The sequence below is a fragment of the Nicotiana tabacum genome, chromosome 14 (assembly GCF_000715075.1).
Source record: "Nicotiana tabacum cultivar K326 chromosome 14, ASM71507v2, whole genome shotgun sequence".
In the NCBI taxonomy this organism is placed as follows: Eukaryota; Viridiplantae; Streptophyta; class Magnoliopsida; order Solanales; family Solanaceae; genus Nicotiana; species Nicotiana tabacum.
In genome coordinates this window covers 51,909,494-51,929,915 of record NC_134093.1, presented here as the reverse complement: position 1 = coordinate 51,929,915, position 20,422 = coordinate 51,909,494, and the positions used below count along the sequence as shown (strand labels likewise).

Sequence of the window (20,422 nt, the reverse complement as noted above, 5' to 3'; positions counted from 1 at the left end):
CATGATAAGTGAAGGATCGGCTTCTATTTATATCAACCTATGGTGCGGACATAGGTTGTCAAGCTCGAAACCTTGAGACCGATTAAGCTCGAGACTTTGAGACCAATTAAGATCGAGACCGACCAAACCGAAACCGGCCAAGATTGAGATCGACCAAGATCGAGACCGAATAAGATGGAGTTCGAGGGAAGATTACTGGGTCGAATAACGGAAATACGAAATATCCGTAATCGGGCGAAGATCAATGCGAAAATCATGGCACGTATCAAGAAGAGGCCGATTAATTAGCCAATCATGGGATTTCTTACTGTATTTAGAATTGTACCAAGAGTAGGACTCCCCTACTATATAAAAGAGGCCTGATCATTTGTAAAGGAGAACACATCCATGTTACATAAAGCAATATACTCTCTTTTTCTTAAGCTCTCAATACTCTGTCACTTTGTTCATACTTTCCAATGAGATAATTGTTTGGTTTTTTACTCTGTTATTGTATTCTTGTATCAACCAAATCTCCATTTGGTTCAAGGGTGATCAAATTCGATGGCCAAGTCTACTTGATTCGTTTGGTTTGATTTAATTTCTATTTACTGCCAATTTCAATATCAATTTACGTTTTTGCTCAGTTTGTGCTAAGTAAAATCACGTATCCTTAAAACCACAATACAAATTCAATTGTTATCCATTTTTAGGGTAAACACACGCGAATTTGTGAAGCTCCCCTGGTCAAGCCATCTTTCACACATGTGCATACCTGGTCGCACCTGCGGCTCCGCTTCTACAGTCTAAGGTCTGCAATTGCGGACTTCCCCTAGAGCTTCCTTCTTCGCTTTTGTGATCCTTCAGTCGCACATACGACTCCGCATCTGCGGCCAAGCCCACCGCAGATGCGACCACACCAGAAACCATAAAGCTTCAGTAATTGCTACTTGTTTGATTTATTCATTTCTCGCTCAATATTTGTTTAGGTGCTATATGTTCCTACCTGAATTAATTGTATAACTTCATTATTTTATATTTTACTCGCCTTTATTGTCTTATGGTTATCCTCCGTTTGTACTGTCGATGTTTTGTACGTTGTATTTCCCTTTCGTGTTGAGATTCTGCCATTGGTTGTGTTGAGTTGTTTATATTTATGCATTAATATTGGGAACGGGTTGCGCGCCACAATAATATTATAATGAATTGATATTAGGATCGGATTGTACGCCGCAACAGATAATAATATGATATGATATTGGGATCGGATTGCACACCGCAACAGATATTATGATAAATGTTGGGATCAGGCTGCACGCGACAATAAGTATTTTGATAATTATTGGGATTGGGTTGCGAGCCGCAACAGAGTATGGTGTGCTGTAGCTATTAGTAGTTGTAGAGTTTTTTCTCGGTACTATGATATGAGATTTGAGATCATATTATTCTGGGGGCCTCTGGTAATTTACACTCGGATCCGTTTTTATGAGTTCACTGCTTTATCTATATTTTCGTATTTTGTCATTGTTATTCGTACAGGTTTATTATGAGTGTCTTATTATAGCCTCGTCACTATTTCATCGAAGTTAGGCTCGACACTTACAGAGTACATGAGGTGTGTTGTACTCATACTATATTTCTGCACTTCTTGTGTAGATCCCGATGTTGATCCTAGCGGTGCGTAAAGGAGTTCGCTCGGATTAACTTGCCTGGAGACTTGAGGTAGAGCTGCTTGGCGTCTGCGGTCTCTGAAGTCCTCTTCTATCTTGTTTTGTTGTTATTCTAGTTTCAGACAGTATTGTATTTCATTTCAGACCATGTTTGTAGTATTCTAGACACTCATGTATTCGTGACACCGGATTTCTGGGATTAGTATAGACTGTGGTATTTATGGATTTATCATATGTATTTTAGTTTTTACCAATCGTTAGTTATTATTGTTACCGTTCTGCTTTTAAACTGTTAAAAAGTTATTTCGGGTCGTACGGTTGTGATTTCGGGTCGTGACAATTTATTTGCTTATCAACGATAAAAAGTTATTTTTTTTACAGTAATTTTATACCTTTAAGATGAAATATCTTTCATACCCGCGTGAAACGCAACTAAATTCACTATTCTAGAATACAGAAGGTTTACCAATAAACAATCAATTTAATAAAAGGTGGAATGGGGATAAAGCTAAATTTTATCATTCTTATATAAATTGTGAACAATTAAACAACACATGCAAATTTTGTCAATCCAGTAGAATTTTGTGAACAATTTATATCAAAGTTATGATTGCTCATCATAACTTGAGAACAAAATAAGTTTTGCTAATCCGTCATAATTTTTGTGAATTATTTGTAACAAAGTTATGGCTCACCTGACATAACTTGTAAAAATATTATATTTCATTCCTCCAATATAACTTGTGGAAAAGTTATGATTGGTTTGTAAAACTTATGACCTGTCAGATTATTATTTTTTCATAAAGTTTTTAAACAGAGACAATTTAAGCAACTGCCTTAAATGATCCCATTTGTTCAATTTTCCCACTTCCTCATAAGATTATTTGGCAGAAGGAAATGGATATATTTCTATTGTCGAAGCCCAAGGAAATGGATAAGTGGCGAAGAAATCGCGGTGAAGCTAATCAGGGGCAATTCCGACATTTGGACTGGACGCGGATCATGTTATTCGTTGCTACATTTGTAGTCGTTAAAAGTGCTTATAAAGTGTGCGGCTGTGTGCTCATTTTATAATTTCTCAATTAAAAAACATCAGACAAGACTGTACGAATCGAAGCACTTTTCATAAATTTAAAAAATGGGTACAATAACTACCAATTCAATCTCATTCTCAATTTTGCCCTCCGTTAATCCTCTTTTCCCCTTCCTCTCCCTCTCTCCACTCCTCTCTTGTTTTCGCCGCCGGAAACCGCCTTCCTTCACCATCGCCGCCGGCTCCTCCCGCCGGAAACCGCCTTTCGAGCCACCAGACTCCAAAATGTCAGTCTCAGTTCAGATTCCGGCAGCTTCCACCCGGCGAGATCTCGAGACTGAACCGTTGCTAGATTCTAGAAACCGTGAGTTACTTACAATCATAAAAATGATTTAATGATGTGGATGTGATTAATTTCAATTTTAATTACCTCATTTTTATGTTAATTTATTTTTAGTTAACTCAATTTATCAACTATACCTCACTCCTTAACTGGCTGGATTGAATCCTCTTATCGAATATACTTTATTCCACATTTTGCTTAGTAGAATTATGAAAAATCAAATAAAAAGTTATTAGCTTTTCTTTTAAGCCTTTTTTTTTCTCTGAAATCAAGGAAAGCAAATAGAGCGAGTTAACAGCTTCTGAATGTATAAATCAGGTTCGAGTGTGTGATTGTTGATAGTTATAGTTTCGAGTTGGGATAGCAGGCAATTGAAGTTTTACTGTTTGTTAATATTCCGTACCTGATTAATAAGGTCTTGCTGTAAAACCATGTAGTCATGGTATGTATTTCCAAAGTTAATATTAATCATTTAGTGCATCTGAAGTAGTAGGAGCACAGTGTTGATTCAATTCGAATTGTTTGGATAACATTCTTATGCGTGTATCATTCAAAGGGGTTGCTCAGTGGAAGAAATAAGAAGGGCAGCACAGTACACTAAGCTTTCGCTATGCGCAGGGTCAAGGGAATGGCCAAAGCACATTGAGTTTTCTGTACGCAGCCTTACCTTGTATTTTTGCAAGAGGCTGATTCCGCGGCTTGAATCCGTGACTTCTTGGTCACTCGGCAGTAACTTTTACCGTTGTGCCAAAGCTCACAGGAAGGAACTTGTAATAAGATTTCCTTGGTACTAATAACAATAGATTAGCCTCTCTACCCCAGGGTAGGTGTAGAGGTAGGGGTAAGGTCTGCGTACACACTACTCTCTCCGGACCCCACTAGTGGAATTATACTGGATTGTTGTTGTTATTGTAATAACAATAGATTAAAGTGTGGTCCATTTCTACATTGTTATTTGTGCAAATCAGGGAAGAGTGAGTTGGCATGCACTGTGAGGAAATAGTTTAACACAAGACCTAGAAAGCATTATAGGATGGATTAAATGAAACTGGAGCTTTAAGTTAGAGGGAGCATATGATTGTCATATTGGAGATTTTAAATAATCTTCCTTGGAAAAGGATTCTTCAGAGGATAATTTATAGTAGAGAGTGGATTGTACCTCATGGCTCATGATGTTCAATCATCAGGGATATCCACGTCTGATCATAGCTGAGAGAGCCAGTGCACCTTAGACTAAAGCTAGCAATTTCATAGCCTCCCACGTATGTACTATGTATAGTTTTCAGTATAATTTAGCAGATCTTAATCTCTTTAGTTTAGACTCTTTTTGGAAAATTTCCTAAATATAACCTGCCCTTCTATGAGCGAGAAATTGCTCTTATACGTCATTTCCGCTTTTGGTGCTTAGTATTCAGTAGGTTGTCAAGAAAAATGTTTCAAGAATCTCATCATGGATTTAGCACCCTCATGCTCATACATGGTGGCTTATGTGAGCTCCTTTTCTACTATTTTGTTTGTGTGGTTGTTCTTTTTGGCTGTCTCACTCATATTTTACATTCTCCAATATGATCATATGCAGGAAAGGGGGATCAGCCGACAACCACTGTCCAAGAAGATTCTGTCTTGTCCAATAAAACTGTGCCTCACAAGAACAAATATTCTCTTCGTTCAATCAGTTGCTTTGGAGTGGATCTAACCCCAGATAACATTGCTGTTGCTATGGTATATTTTGTTCAAGGCGTCCTGGGACTTTCTAGGCTTGCTGTTAGCTTTTACTTGAAAGATGACCTACACCTAGATCCTGCAGAGGTATGTCATCTTGATAGGGTAATTTGTTTCCGTTGTTTTTTAATCTTCCCTAGTTTAACAAAATCATCTTCATCAGATTCAAACTGCAGAGGTTTCTTCATCAGAGGCTTGCTGTTTTTTCTAAATTTGGATACCTAACTTTGTCATACTGAATTATGAGTTGTTACAGAATTTAGACTACAGATTCAGTTTTTTGAAATACAATTCTCTCTCGAACTTAGACTGCCATCAGTTATTCCTTCTTTTTCAATTAAACTATCCTTTGTGATTATCCGAAAGCGTCCACCTTCTTGCACATTTAAAAGGAAAACCTCTTTACACGTTTCTTCTCACTTCTCCCCTCACCATTTTTGTTGAGTACACAAACTGACAAGTTTATATGTGACTGACTAGACAGCTATCATATCTGGTTTCTCATCATTGCCGTGGCTCGTAAAACCATTGTATGGGTTCATCAGGTTGGTATCAATTATCCTTTCATCCTTATCCTTCTATCTATTTAATGAAAGATTTCAATAAATGAGTTTTTCCCGTGTAGCGATTCCTTCCCTCTCTTTGGATATCGGAGGAGATCATACTTGGTACTCTCAGGGCTCCTTGGGGCATTCTCATGGTTTTTGATGGCCACCTTCGTTGATAGCAAGTATAGTGCTGCCTTCTCCATACTTATTGGTTCTCTTTCCGTCGCTTTCTCAGACGTTGTAAGTTCCTTTTGTTTCTAGTTAGTTTCAATAAATTCATACTAATGTTGTTATGTTCTTTGCATAGTTATACTTTTTAACTGATCCGAAGGTTGATGACAATCTGTTTGGCTTTTGACCTTTAGTTGAGTACTCGTTATGCTCTCATTTTTGTTCCTGCAGGTATTTCATTGCATTAATAAAGAATTCTTGCTAGTTATACATGAGCGTAGCTTAAAGTTTGTTTTGTCTTTTGAAATATTGAAGGAAATCCTTAATTGCAACCTTGGCAATAGGGATGTAGGTAAGATCAGAGACTCAGTTGTACCCTAATATGTTCTAAGTTTTCAACAACTCATTCGAGAGAAGAACTTATCAAACTAGTATGATAATGGATGTCTCAAAAGTTCAGAAAGGTTGTCTAGAGTTCATTGGCGTGTCAAATATGTGTCAATAGGTAGTACACAACTACTCGGCTTTTAAATTTTTATCTCTTATTGTTTGTTGTATCCCTTATCATTTCCGAGTTTTCATTGCTTGTTCTTAGAAGAAATGAGGAGAACGAAAGGAAACATTCATTTGTCCTTTGTGGTTTTGGGAATTTCAAACTGGAAGTAGTCTAAGGACCTGCTTATAATTTTGGAAACACTCCCTTAAGCTTAACCTAGTTAGACAGTGCTAGCTAGCCACACTAAATGACCATTACAGCACTGCTGCACTGCAAGTATCTGTTCTTCTTTCATTCTGAGCACTACCTCTTCAAAAATTTTGAATTTGCAAAATCATGTGATTGCTCTCCACAAATGTTGTTGGCGTTTCTCCTGAACTAACCATTGATGTGCTTGTGCGAGTGGGCAAGTGCTTCTTCGCATCGACTTTGTCATCCTTGATTGTGGGGTAGATAAGGAAATCCCCATCATTATGGGAAGAACACTCCTTGCAACTGGAAGAGCACTTATGGACTTAGAGAAAAATAAAATTAAATTCCAGGTGAATAATGAAGAGGTGACTTTTCAAGCGAGCAAAGGCATGAAGCTACCAAGTGCATATGAGAGCATCTTGATGATTGATGTTGTTGATGTGGTAGGGTAGCCCGGTGCACTAAGCTCCCGCTATGCGCGGGGTTTGGGGAAAGGGCCAGATTGTACGCAGTCTTACCCTGCATTTTTTGCAAGAGGCTGTTTTCACGGCTCGAACCCGTGATCTCCTGATCACATGGCAGCAACTTTACCAATTACGCCAAAGCTCCCCTTCATGTTGTCGATGTGGTTGAGATGGAAATGGTAGAAGAATGCCTCATTGAAGCATTGGCGGCAATCTTGGTGAACTTTGATGGTATATAGCAGTGTTGTGAAGAGCGTGAAGCGAGGAAAAGCGACAACCCCCATTTCGCTTAAAGCGAGAAGCAAAACTCTCGCTTTTTTGAAGTGAAGCGGAATTTTTTAAAAAAAAATTAAAATAAATACTGCATAGAAAATTCTGAGAAAAACTGGGCAAAGAAAGAAGAACCCAAGGATTGACATTAATTTTGAGAAAGAACCGAAGGTAAAAAAAAAAATTCTCCAGTATTTCGCTGCTATTTGGACATTGAAACAGTGAAAGAAGAAGAAGAAGAGGAAAATCAGAACATACCTGTTGCTGTTGAAGACTTGAACTTGAAGTTGAAGAAGAAGAAGAACCCTAGTGTAATGCTCTCAGATGCTCTACTTTAAAACCCTAGTCGCTGTTGTTCGTTTAATAAAAGACATAACAATTTTGTTTTTAATTAAATAGCCTGGGTCTGTTTTAAAACAAAGAAGCGGTCGCTTCTTTCGCATCGCATCGCATCGCTTGGTCGCTTCTTGCTTTTTAGTGGGAAGCAGTCGCTTTTTTATACCTGAGTCGCTTCACCCATGTGAAGCGGGCACTGAGTCGCTTCGCATCGCTTCTCGCTTAAAGCGAGGAAGCGAGCGCTTTTTTAATCACTGGTATATAGAAGGGTTTGCGGAGACTGTGAATGCACTTGAAGGGTTAGGTTCGTACACCTACAAATCAAAGAAGCTTTCTCTTGACTTAGAGAAAATGGGTCACTCCTCTCGCCAATCCATCAATTGTTGAGCCACCACAACTTGAGCTCAAACCACTACCACCACACTTGAGGTATGAATTTCTTGGCCTTAATTATACTTTACCCGTAATTGTTTCTTCTTTGTTGAGTGATGTGCATGTCAAGCGATTATTAGAAATTTTAAAGGGCTATCGGTGGGGCAATAGCGGATATTCGGGGGATTCTCTCCGGTATTTGTGAGCATAAGATTCAACTTGAAGAGGATAGCAAGCCGAGTGTGGAGCACCAAAAGAGGTTGAGTCCCTCCATGCAAGAGGTGGTGAAGAAAGAAATCATCAAATGGTTGGATGCCGAGGTTGTCAACCCCATTGCGAATAGCCCGTGAGTGAGTCTGGTACTATGTGTTCTAAAGAAAAGAGGCATAATTATGGTACAAAATGACAAAAATGAACTCATCCCAATAAGGATAGTAACCCGATGGAGGGTGTGCCTGGATTACCAGAAGCTTAATGGAGTCGCTTCCAAAAATCATTTCCTATACCTTTTATTGGTCAAATGCTTGATCGGCTAGCATGAAGGTCATTTTACTGCTTGTTGGATGGATATTTCGGCTACAATCAAATCAACATAACTTTGGCGGATTAAGAGAAGACAACATTCACTTGTCCATATTGGACCTTTGCCTTCATTAGAATGTTGTTTGGGTTATGCAATGCCCAACCACATTTCAAAGGTGCATGATTTTATCTTCTTGGATGTGGTGGAAGACTTCTTGAAGGTGTTAATGGACGACTTCTCCGTGGTTGGTAATTCATTTGAAGATTGCCTTGATAATTTTGATCTCAAGTCCTTAAAAGATTGAAGTAATCAACCTTATGCTAATTGGGAGAAATACCACTTTATGGTGGATGAGGGAAATGTCCTTGGTCACAAGATTTCCAAGAGGGGTATCGAGGTTGATCGAGCCAAAATCGAGATTATTTCCAAGGGTGTTAGAAGTTTCTTTGGGCAATGCCGGATTCTATCGGTGATTCATCAAAGACTTCTCAAAAATTGCAAACCCCATGGCAAGCTTCTTGAAAAAGATGCAATGTTTGTGTTTGATGAGAAGAGCCTCAAAGCATTTGAAGAGTTGAAAGAAAAGCTCACCACGACGCCCATTATTATTACTCCTGATTGATCTCGTCCCTTCGAACTTATGTGTGATGCTAGAGGAGTGCTATTGGGCGGTGCTTCGCCAAAGGCACAATAAAATTTTGCACCTCATTTATTATGCTAGCAAAACCCTCAATGGAGCGCAAATAAATTATACGGTGACCGAGCAAGAGTTGCTTGCCATTGTCTATGCCTTTGAAAAGTTTCGAACATACTTGTTTGGGGTCAAAGGTGATAGTCTTCACGAATCATGCCGTTCTCAGTTATTTTATGGCAAAGAAGGACGCCAAGCCAATGTTGATTAGATGGGTTCTTTTATTGCAAGAATAAGAATTTGACTTTGGAGTCAGGATCGAGAAGGCACAAAGAACCAAGTTGCGGATCATCTATCTAGACTTGAGGAAGCGAGGAGACCAAATGGAGAACTTGAGATTAATGATGCTTTCTCGGGTGAGCAACTCTTGGCATTATCTAATACTTTAGCCCATGGTATTACCGATATCGCTAAGTTCTTGGTTGGTGTTGACGAAATAGAATCTTATCAAAAGAAGAAGCTTTTTAGGGAGTATAGGCAATATTATTGGGAAGAGCCCTATTTGTTTCGAATATGCGCCGACATCATTAGGCGTTGTGTCCCCGAAGACAAGGTGATGCCTATGCTCAAGGCATACCATAGCTCTCCGGTTGGGGGTCATTATGGTGGAAATTGGACGACGGCGAAAGTTCTTGAGTGGCTACTATTGACCAACCATTTATCAGGATGCCAATTTGATGGCAAAATCATGTGACCAATGCCAAAGGCAAGGGTCGATTTCCAAAAGGCATGAGATGCCTTTGAACTTTGTAATGGAGGTGAAAATATTTGATGTGTGGGGATCGACTTTATGGGTCCCTTTGTGAGCTCGTATGGCATGACATACATCTTGGTGCACGTAGGCTATGTATCGAAATGGGTTGAAGCGGCAACTTTGCCAAATAATGAAGCGAGGAGTGTGACGGCCTTCTTAAAGAAAAACATCCCTTAGTGATGATGGAGCTCATTTTTGCAACAAGGCCTTTGCGGGGTTGGTAGAGATTTATGGTGTAAAGCACAAAGTGACCACTCTATACCATCTTCAAACGAGTGGCCAAGTTGAAGTCTCAAATCAAGAATTCAAGAGCATCCTAGCCAAAACGGTTAATGCAAATAGGACCGATTGGTCGAGGAAATTAGATGACGCTCTTTGGGCATATAGGACAACGTTCAAGACTCCTATTGGGACTTCACTTTACCGATTGGTTTTTGGTAAGGCATATCATTTGCGCCAGTTGAGCTGGAGCATAAAGCTATGTGAACATTGAAGAAGTTGAACCTTGAATAGAACGAAATGGCTAATTTGAGAATATCTCACCTCAATGAGATGTATGAGTTTCGATTCCAAGCTTATGAGAGTGCAGCCATGTACAAGGAGAGGATGAAGCACTTTCTTGACAAAAAGATCTTGAAGGAGTTCCAACTCGGTGACTTGGTCTTACTTTTCAACTCTAATTTCCTCTCCTTTGTGATTGCCCACATCTTGAACATAAGCTTTTTGCGGAACTCTTCCAACTTCAACAACAATAGGCACCTTTTACATGTGCCTTTTCTTCTTTTTCAACATCTTTCACTTCAATCACTTTCTTTCTCTCATTTTAAAGTAGTGTCCCACTTCGAGTTGTATTAGCTATGCAATAAAATGTTTGGCCACCCCATTACCCTTTAGATTCGCAATTGTATCACTTGGAAGTGTGCTTTTTTGCTTTCGATTTTTCTCTCTTGAAAGATCTCTCATTTGCAACTCCAATTTATGAATAGAAGTGGTGTGAGAACTCACAAGTTCGGCCATGTTCTTGATTGAAATGTCGGAATTCTCTTGGTTTTGCAAACCCCTTTCAAGCATTTTCTCCAATTTGGAACTAACTTGATAATGTTGAGAGTTAGAATATTGGCCTTTCGGTGGAACATAGGGATTTAAGCTCTGATTCTAAAGTTGTTGTTATTGTTCCAATTTTCTTGATTCAGATTACCTTGGTCGTTTCGCCATTGTTGGGTACGTTGCCCTTGCGGGTTAGGTCTCCATTGATTCTTTTGCCCCAACCCTAATTTTCTCTTTGATACCCTCCTTAAGAATTGTTGACATAAATCACTTCCTCATATTCTTTTGGAGGGTATTCTTGGTATTGGGCTTCTTGATTTTGATAGTTAAAGTTCGGCACCGATTGTACTTCTTCCCCAACATTCGCCTTCTTTGTTTGGCTTTTCGTGAATATTTTTGTCAAAACGTTCATATTGGTAGCAAGACCGGTAATCACTTTATCTCTCTCTTAATTTTCCTTGCGATAGTGGTAAAAAAGGGGACTCATATGAAACACCACCATCCATGTCGCTCGAATGCCATTCTTGATTATGTTTGGCGACCCAGTCAAGGATTTGGGTGATTACCGCAAATGTTATCCATGAAAGACCCATTGGCCGCCGCACTGTTAGCTACAAATTGGTTCATGGGATCCAAAACCTTGTAGAATTTCTCAAACAAGATGTTCTTCAGAAACCCATGATTTTGTGATCGTACCAAGTATTGCTTGAATCTCACCCAAGCTTCATGAAGTTGTTCCCCCTGAAAAAAATTGTCTTGGAGTTCCGCCCTCTTGCTTGGTGGAATCCATTTCCCGAGGAAGACATGCACTAGCTCGCCCCAACTACGGATGGAGTTTTGAGGTAGATTGTGAAGCCATGTTCTTGTCTCGCTAGCTAGAGTGTATTTGAAGACTCTCAACCTCAAATGCATTATCTGACGCATAGTTTTGCTTGTGCAATGTGCATACGCCCAAGAATTTTTTGAGATGTTGATTTGGGTCATCGGTAGAGTTCCGAAAGAACCCCTCAGCCTTTAGTATTGTGTAGAGACTGACGTCCACCTTGAAGGTAGTCACATCAACTCTCGGAGGGACAATGACATTCACATCCTCAACAATTTGATCCATATTCGCAAACACATTGTCAGGGTCACCCTTGCTTGCCTAATCTCACAAAACAAGGCAAATAAAGTGTGATAGAATAGAATAAAGGCTTCAAGTACAGTGCACTCTAATTAGTAATTTCAAAGTCGTATTCCTCGGTAACGATGCCAAAATTTGATACACTCAAATTACACCTATATAAATGGTGTAAGGCGGTCGATGTCAAATATAATAACCCAACTAAATTGTGGTCGAATCTCATAGAGAATAGGCGTGAAAAGTTTACTTTACTAGTGTGGTACTTCACTATGGTCGTAATTCTTTCCCGTTAGTTTGAAAAGAGTTTGATATTGCTAATCTATTTAAGAGACACTATTTTGTTAAAAGATCTAACTATTTGGATTAAGAAACCAAGGTTGTGTCCCCTTTAATGGAGTATAATGCTATAGGTGTTAATATGATATATTTCCAATGGGAATTTTTAAGTGACTACCCAATATTTTTCAATAGTTTGGTAGAATCTCCTCTTTATGATTTTCCCAAATACAAAAGAGTTACAAATAAGAGTGACCAATTTATGGCAAGTAGAATCCTCTTATTCCTTAAATGATTACTATTAAATAAGGTTTAAAGCCTTGAGTTCTTGCTATTTACTTTTACCAAACCCTGACCCATTAAATAAAATGGCATAGGTTAATTGTTGCCACTACCAACCATAAATGAAGAAAGAGAAGATGAATAGAAATCAACAACCCATTATATGTATATTCAATGGTAAAAACACATTAATATTACACCCATTATTGGTTCCACAACCTTAGTAATAAAATTAGCTACTCATGACAATTAGAATAACAACACTAAGCATTAAAATCTTATAGCGGAGAAAGTAAAGGAATCTTCTTCTCAAAAGCTTCAAAGGAATGGTGTATTCAATCTTCCAAGAGGGACACTTTTCAGACCAAACACCCCCACAAAAACCCCAACTATACTATTTATAATGGTCCAAAAACGCGACAATAATTATGTCAAAAATGCCCCCGCAGTGTCACATGCGGACCGTCTCTTGAGCGCGTATCGAACATGCGGTCTGCATGTCGGAGTTTGGCCTTTACATGTTGAAACTAGGGCTTACTTTCATCCACATCTTGACTTGCGGTCCGCATCTTGGAGTCGCATGTCGGTCTTCAGACTGTTGATTTTCAGGATCTTCAATAAGTGTTTGAGATGCGGTCCGCATGTGGAATATACCATGCGCATCTTGGCTTTGCATGTCAATCTTCAGAATGTCAGGATCCTCAACAAGCATTTGGGATGCGGTCCGCATGTGGAATGTGCAGCCCGCATCTTTGCTCCGCATGTCAATCTTCAGAATTTTGACTTTCAAGATCTTCAACTGGTGTTTGGGATGCGGTCCACACGTGGAATGCACTCCGTGCCAACCTTCAATTGGACAACTTTCAGGACTTTTGGGCTCTCAACAGACGATGAATGTACGGTCCGCATGTTCCCTATCTCAACCTTTCAGTTTCCTTCCTCTCAGCTTTCATCTGCATTTCACTTGTGTCCAGTGCCTTCAAGATAAGATCCATATGTCATTAAATCTGGGACACTTCATGCATTTTTGCTTGTTTTTACCATTTAGCCTCAAAATCCCTACAGCACAACAATTATTATAAAAAACGACACAAAATATGCTTAAAGAATAGTAAACACTTATGCAAATGATATCAAATGTGCTGTAGTTTCACAGCACATCAACCATAATGTAGTTGTGATGTTGCAGCTCCTTTTTGTTTAAAAAAGAAAAAGAAAGGCCATAAGAATAGTGAGGTCTCAGGTCAAATCTCAGCGGAGGCAAAAAATACTAGGTGATTTCTTCCCATTTGCCTAATTCTTGGTGGGTAGAGTTACACGGTACTTGTGCTGGTAGGAGGGAGTAGGTACCCAATGGAATAGCGCAGGTGTGCACAAGCTTTGCCCAGACACCACGGTCATAAAAAAAGGGTGGGGGCATAAGAACTTATTTTAGAGTAAGCCTTCATTAGTTTGAAATTGAACAGTTGACCACTATCGACTTTTTATGCAAATCCAAGAGTTGTATAATGTAGTGTGGATGAACTGTATATTCTTTGTTGGACATGTTAGTGAAATTATCGGGTCACTAATGTATTGTGGATGAACTTTTTTCTCCACCCACTGCCATGAACAGGCTGCAACATATCAACCGATCCTTGTGTTAAATCTTGAAAATATTAATGCCACTTGGGAATTGTTGGACTTGTCATTTCCAAAAAAAAAAAAAAAAAAAAAAAAAAACCATTCCAAAAAAATTATTGGACTTGATTTTTTGCTGTTACGCTTGTTCATAGAAAAGGAGTTACTGGCCAAATGAATCTGAGTTGATTTTTTGCTTCTTTGTAATGCTCCTCTTCCTGTAGCTGGTATCTTTCCACCACATTCTTCTGGCATATATAATTGAGCAATCATGTAGGTTGTAGATTCCATGGTTGTTGAGAGGGCACGTGGTGAGTCTCAAAGCATGTCAGGATCTCTTCAGTCATTGTGCTGGGGTTCTTCGGCATTTGGAGGAATTGTGAGTGCCTACTTTAGTGGCTCCCTTGTGGATGCTTACGGTGTGAGGTATGATACTTGGTCACTCTTTCTAAATATTATGTGAGTGTGGTCTTGTGAGTAGTAATGGTCCGGATGGGTTAGTCTAAATATTTTTGGTTCCTCCAGGTTTGTTTTTGGTGCAACATCATTACTTCCTCTCATAACATCTGCAGTATCTGTACTTGTGAAAGAGCAGCCTGTACGAGGCCCAGCAAGGGGAGTTTCTTTAGGCAATGGCTTCATCGAGAGCTCAAAAAACAATTTTATGCAGTTATGGGGAACTGTTAAGCAGCCTAGCGTTCTACTTCCCACCCTATTTATTTTCTTATGGCAGGCAACACCACAGTCAGATTCTGCTATGTTTTACTTCACGTATGCTCAGTTTCAGGTTTAAATTTTAATTAATGTAAACATACATGAAAGCTACTAGTTCTAACAGAATTTTGTTCTGATTGTAGGACAAACAAACTTGGTTTCACTCCTGAATTCCTTGGACGTGTTAAGCTTGTCACTTCAGTTGCATCACTTATTGGTGTGGGGCTTTATAATGGTTTTTTGAAGAAAGTTCCTTTAAGGAAAATATTCCTCGTAATGACTCTCATTGGTACAGCTCTTGGGATGACCCAGGTACTTGTCCCAACACATCTTTTCTACTTAAGATTTATGATTTTTCTTCTGTTTTGGGGTCATGGTGGCCTTGATTTACTTCAAAGTATGATGGTTTTGTATTAGGTTCTGCTGGTGACTGGATTGAACCGGCAGTTTGGCATTAGTGATGAGTGGTTTGCTATTGGGGATTCCTTGATTATAACTGTTCTGGGTCAGGTAATCTTTTTTCTTGTACTTGGTTCGACACTTGAGAATCCGTTCATATTTGGTTGATCTAATTCATATTTTTTCTGAACGCATAGTAATATATAGAGTAAAAACATTCTGAAGCTCAATCTTGCTTAGTTCGAAATCTGAAAAGCATAACTTAAGAAAAGAGTACTAATCATATAAAGATGCAGCGCAGGCACACAAAATAATTGAAGGATATAATGGCTAACTTGCGACTTGCAAGAAACTCACCGAACCTACCTACATAGATGTATTTGTCTAATGAAAAACAAGAACTTGAAGAGTTTTTTTCTTCTTTCATTGAAACAATTGAACTGGGACATAATGACAGTGATCAAGTAATTTTTCATGTATGTAGGGTGTCTAATGGATTCCAATTAGGTCTACATTCCAATTAATAACTATAGCAGCCATAAAGACAATTAAAATTTGTAAAAATATACTTGCACATAAACTATACAGTAATTCTTCGGGATGCTAATTTCAGGTAAATGATATGAATTTAGAACGGTGTATTTAGGACTGCTATGTCATGTAAAACTAGATTTTCTTTGGCCAGCATGAGTTTTGATAAAGTAGAACGTAGCTCTTCATTAAGGTTCTATTTTATAAAAACTATATCTCTACTGTTGAATTATATAGTCTCGAGTATAAAAGGGCATTTAAAGAGATTTATCAAGGTCTTGGCTACTCTATTATTACCTTAAGGTTTTGTGTTAGATTTTCAATTTCTTTTACATGGTATTAGAGCAACCTTTGGCAAGAATATTCTCAGCCCCGTCAATCCACATTAAATTTACTGGGAACACAAAATCGTGTTACCTATGCGGGAGATTGTTGAGTTATATATTCTCCCACATTGGATATAGAAAGGCATTTCAAGGGGTTTATAAAAGATTTTGGGATACTTCACCCCTAGTTTTAAGATTCGTGTTGGATGCTTTGATTCCTTCACATGTATGCTTTTTCCTTGAGTTTTTGTATAACATTAGTTTTCAATTTGTATTCTGTCTTCTTGTTCAGGTTGTGTTAGGATAAACTGTTTCAAAGTAGCATGCATTTGTGGGTGGTTGAATGGAAGTTACCTGAATGAGATTAAAATATCTCTACACGAATTTTACCTTAAGGAAAAGAGCTTAAGTTTTTGAAGGCAAAAAACCCTTAAGATCTTGCATGTATCCTGGCATTTGTTTCCAGAAGGTGTTGAAAACATTCTCTGAATTTTTTTTTCATTTGCTTTTGAAATCTTTTTTCACCGAACACCATATTGAGAAAAGATTTTCAGTTTTTGCAGAAACGGAAAAACTATAAACTGCAAGACACCTCTGGAGTACTTTTCAGTTTTTGCAAAGACTGAAGAACTTTTCTCTGTTTGGTTGAAAACAATTTTAAAAATCTTTCAGTTTTTGCAGCCAAAAAAAGGCTTTTCTCAAAGTGGTGTTTTTTAAAACACATACCAATTTTTTTTCGTTTTTTACAACCCAAAAAAAAAAAAGTTCCACCTGTTTCTGAAACAAACGCCACCAGTATAGGGAGAAACAAATAAAAAATGTGAAGTTGTAAATATCATGAAAACCACAGCCAACAAATTATCCGAACCCAGTTACATAAAACTTCCAGATACTTGAGATACTCTTTCACTTCCGTTAAAATTTTCTTGGTGGAAATTTTATTGATGTTTTAGAGCTTTTCTATTTGTTTGAATCTTTCTTTACATTTGTTTCTCAGTCTTTTATTTGATATCTGGATCAATATAAACTACTAAAGAACATAGTTGAAGCTCAATCTAAAGCATGAAACAGAAATCTGAATGAAAAAGCCAGGAGCAATCTTGTGTCACTGGCACTGTGAAACATTTAATACATACCAGAAGTATCAATTTCATGTACCAAGCTGGACACCCAAAGATGAATGGTAAAAGTAATGGTTTTTAGAATTCTCAAAACAGAAGTTAAAGTACGAAGGAGGAAGTTTCACCACATCTACTGAGCCAGACTATGTGCTTGATGCATGTGAGAGAACAAATAAAAATAGTGTATGGCTTTTTATAGAACACTAAAATTGTTTTAATAATAGATTTTTCGGTGCGTTTAGAGAATGGTTATCTGATAAGAGTAATGGAGGAAACATGGGTGTTCTGTTTGAATTTTGGTGAATCACCTTCTTGAGGCACTTCATATACGAATTGTAAGAAGATAGCAACAGGTAATCTTCGCAAATGAGTGATTGCATAAAAAATTGCCCTTTGATGAGATTGCTTATCTGATGGAGGAGCAGAGAAACGTGAGTTTTTCTCGCAAGGGAAAACTTGGCCGATGAAGTGCCATTTTTAGTCTAAAGTACTCCTGCATTATTTATTAGTATAGATGTAAACTGAAATTGAATGGGTAAACTTCTATATTCTAATATAGAATTTAGAGTATTCTGGCAACACGCATCATCTAACTACTTACCTGTTTCAGGCATCTTTCATGCCTGTTCTAGTACTGGCTGCTAGAATATGTCCACAAGGAATGGAAGCAACTCTTTTCGCAACCCTTATGTCCATATCCAATGGAGGGAGTGTCCTTGGTGGTCTAATTGGTGCCGGTCTAACGCAGGTATTTGGTGTCACCAAGGACAGGTTTGACAACTTGGCTTTTCTGATAGTTCTCTGCAATCTCAGCTCCCTATTGCCTTTGCCCTTGCTTGGTCTTCTTCCTGATGATGAACCGGATACAAAAGAAAATACCGATATAGAGATGAAATCTAATTGAATTCTTGCCTTCTGTGTCATCCTGAATCTGGCTAAGCTTTTGCTACAGCTTTTTGAGAAAACAATAGGAGAGAATACACATGTAAATACAAATACTAATATCGAATGACTAAACACATGAGTTATGTGAATTCATAATCCCCACAGAAAAAGCTTAAGGGACTAGTGATCTTTATTTGTTTCGAGATATTGAGTAAAGGGCGAGATAGGTCGTGAGCCTTGTTGATCCTTAACGTATGTAATGCTGGATGGTCTTGTAACTTGTAAGTCTTGAATTCCCATTGAGAAATTGACTAACTTTTGGCATTTGATGATCAAATCTTTGCCAAAAGGCATTGAACTATTTATAACATTGACTGTTCCATATGGGAATACTTACTGTTGGTATAGTAAGCCAATAGCTTCTAGCTTCTAGTTAATAAATGTACTCTTTGAATTTGCTTGTTACTTTATCTATCTTGGTGTCAAGAAGTTGGTGAAAAATGTATATACGTTTATCAAAGTAAAGGAAAAGGAAAAAATCTTTTCTGTATACCTTTATCTGAAAGCAAAAGGCAAGATGGGTTGACACGGTGTACTAGCCACAATGAGGACCGGGAGTGCGGGGGAACTAATATGGCAAAAAGAACCTGAAGTAGGAAACTTTAAAATAAAACGAACCATCTTCCTCAACTTTTTAAACTTTTTCTAGGCTTAATTTGGGGAAGGTACACACTACCCTTTCTACTTTTAAGGTCTGCTTACACACTACCATCGTTTGTTGTTGTTGTTGTTGTTGTGATAATTTGGGGGAAAGTTCTATTATTAAAAATCTCGACAACTTTTTTCATTACTTATTTGGTTATTAAATTCACAAATAACGCAAAAGGTTGAATCTTTTATAATTTACTTTTTTCTCTCTCAACAAGTAAACTGCAGTCTAGGTTTGAGCTTTACTATAGAATCTTGTCAGTATGAACTTTTTTTTCTTTTCCTTTTTAGGATAACTTCAATGCACCCCACCAATTTTTCGCCCTTAAGCTTTTCAATGAAGGTCAAAGTCAACTTCTCTATAATCCATATTGGAATATACTGCGAATGAGGATTGGTGAAAATACTGGATTTGTTGTTGTTGTTGTTGTTGTTGAGGATTGGTGAACGAATTAACTCATCAATTTTGATAGAAATGTAAAAAATAAAAACTTTATCTGGTTTTGCACAAATTTGATTTAGTGGGTTTCTTCTATAAATTTCGAAATGAAAAATGGAAAGAAATACATGGAAGGTTTTACAGAATATGAAATGTTAAGATCCTTAAGTGTAGTTATTGCTTATACTTACTTGTATAAGCATTTCTAACATCATGTCTAACTTATGCCGAGGACATCATGTTGGTTGTCTGGTTTTCCAAAAGAAAGAAAAAGTAAAAGCTTATGTTAAAAAGGTATATAAGGTAAAGTATTATTGACGACAAATGAAAAAATGTTCGAACTATCAAATACTAGAGCTGTCAATATAGGCTTGTTCCGCTGGGTTGATTTAGCCCAGCTCATGGTTTGATAAGGTTGGAAGATTGTTTAAGTTTATTTAAGAACGAGGCTCTTTTATCCAAGTAAGCCCACGGTCGTGAGGCTTGATCGAGGCTAGGCCAGCCCGGCACGTGCCCAAATAAGTCCTGACTTACCAACCTTAGTCATTAACCATAGATTTATCAAAGTTAGTCAAGCATATATAAAAATTAAAAAATCAAATAAACAAGGTTCTTTTTCTCCAAGAATCACACGCAAAGATCTCTTTCTATATTTTTAAGCGTGATCAGCAACATTAGATGCAAAACGGAAAAGAAAATTCATGGATGAGATAGCAAACAAGGTGATGAAATACAAAAAAAATATATACACAAGATTCTAAAACCTAAGAAAAAAAGACCTTTTCAATGACTATGGTTGAAATTCATTGCAAACATATAGATAAGTCAATATACAAAATTTGAGAAGATTGGAGGTGATTTGGTATCAACATTCGTAGTTAAAATCGAGTTCAAAAAATTTTTCTGCGACACATGTATCACGCATGTATCTCACACACATATGTATACATGGATATAAATGTGATACACATTTGATACAAATATGATACATATGTAATACACAATTTTTTTCGTGTTCATCTTCTACTTCGAATTCTCAATTCAAACCACCTCAAAACTACACCAAATAATCCCAAAACTCCGATTCAAGCTTCTTAAGATGTACCCAATCTATTCTAATAACACACATTCAAAAGAAAGCAAAAATTTGATTTTTTTGCTACAAATAGCTAATTGGCTAATATTGATAATATTTAGCTAATATTGATAATATTTGGCTAATATTAGTAATATTTTATGAATTGGCCAATTTTTGTAATAAGCTACTTATAAATGAACATAGCTGGTAGTTTTCAATAAAAAAGTATTTAGAAAAATATAATAACTAGAAAAAATAAGGAACTAAAAATACTAAAAAGAGAAGACAAACTTGAATTAAAAACTAGAA

At 37.6% G+C, this 20,422-nt stretch overlaps 1 protein-coding gene across 2 annotated transcripts; it reads left to right on the top strand.

Moving 5' to 3' along the window:
• Window positions 1-2,719: 2,719 nt before the first annotated feature.
• On the top strand, window positions 2,720-18,278 carry LOC107783582 (folate-biopterin transporter 1, chloroplastic-like). 2 transcript variants are annotated; one of them, XM_075229574.1, is made up of 9 exons: window positions 2,720-3,046; window positions 4,605-4,834; window positions 5,228-5,292; window positions 5,373-5,535; window positions 14,190-14,338; window positions 14,438-14,683; window positions 14,770-14,938; window positions 15,044-15,136; window positions 17,752-18,278. In XM_075229574.1, the coding sequence occupies exons 1-9, from the start codon at window positions 2,788-2,790 to the stop codon at window positions 17,905-17,907; spliced, it is 1,530 nt and encodes a 509-aa protein (XP_075085675.1). In that variant the 5' UTR covers window positions 2,720-2,787; the 3' UTR covers window positions 17,908-18,278. The 2 variants fall into 2 exon arrangements, with proteins under 2 accessions (XP_075085675.1, XP_075085674.1); XM_075229573.1 differs by having other exon boundaries at window positions 2,723-3,046; window positions 17,614-18,278.
• Window positions 18,279-20,422: the final 2,144 nt, after the last annotated feature.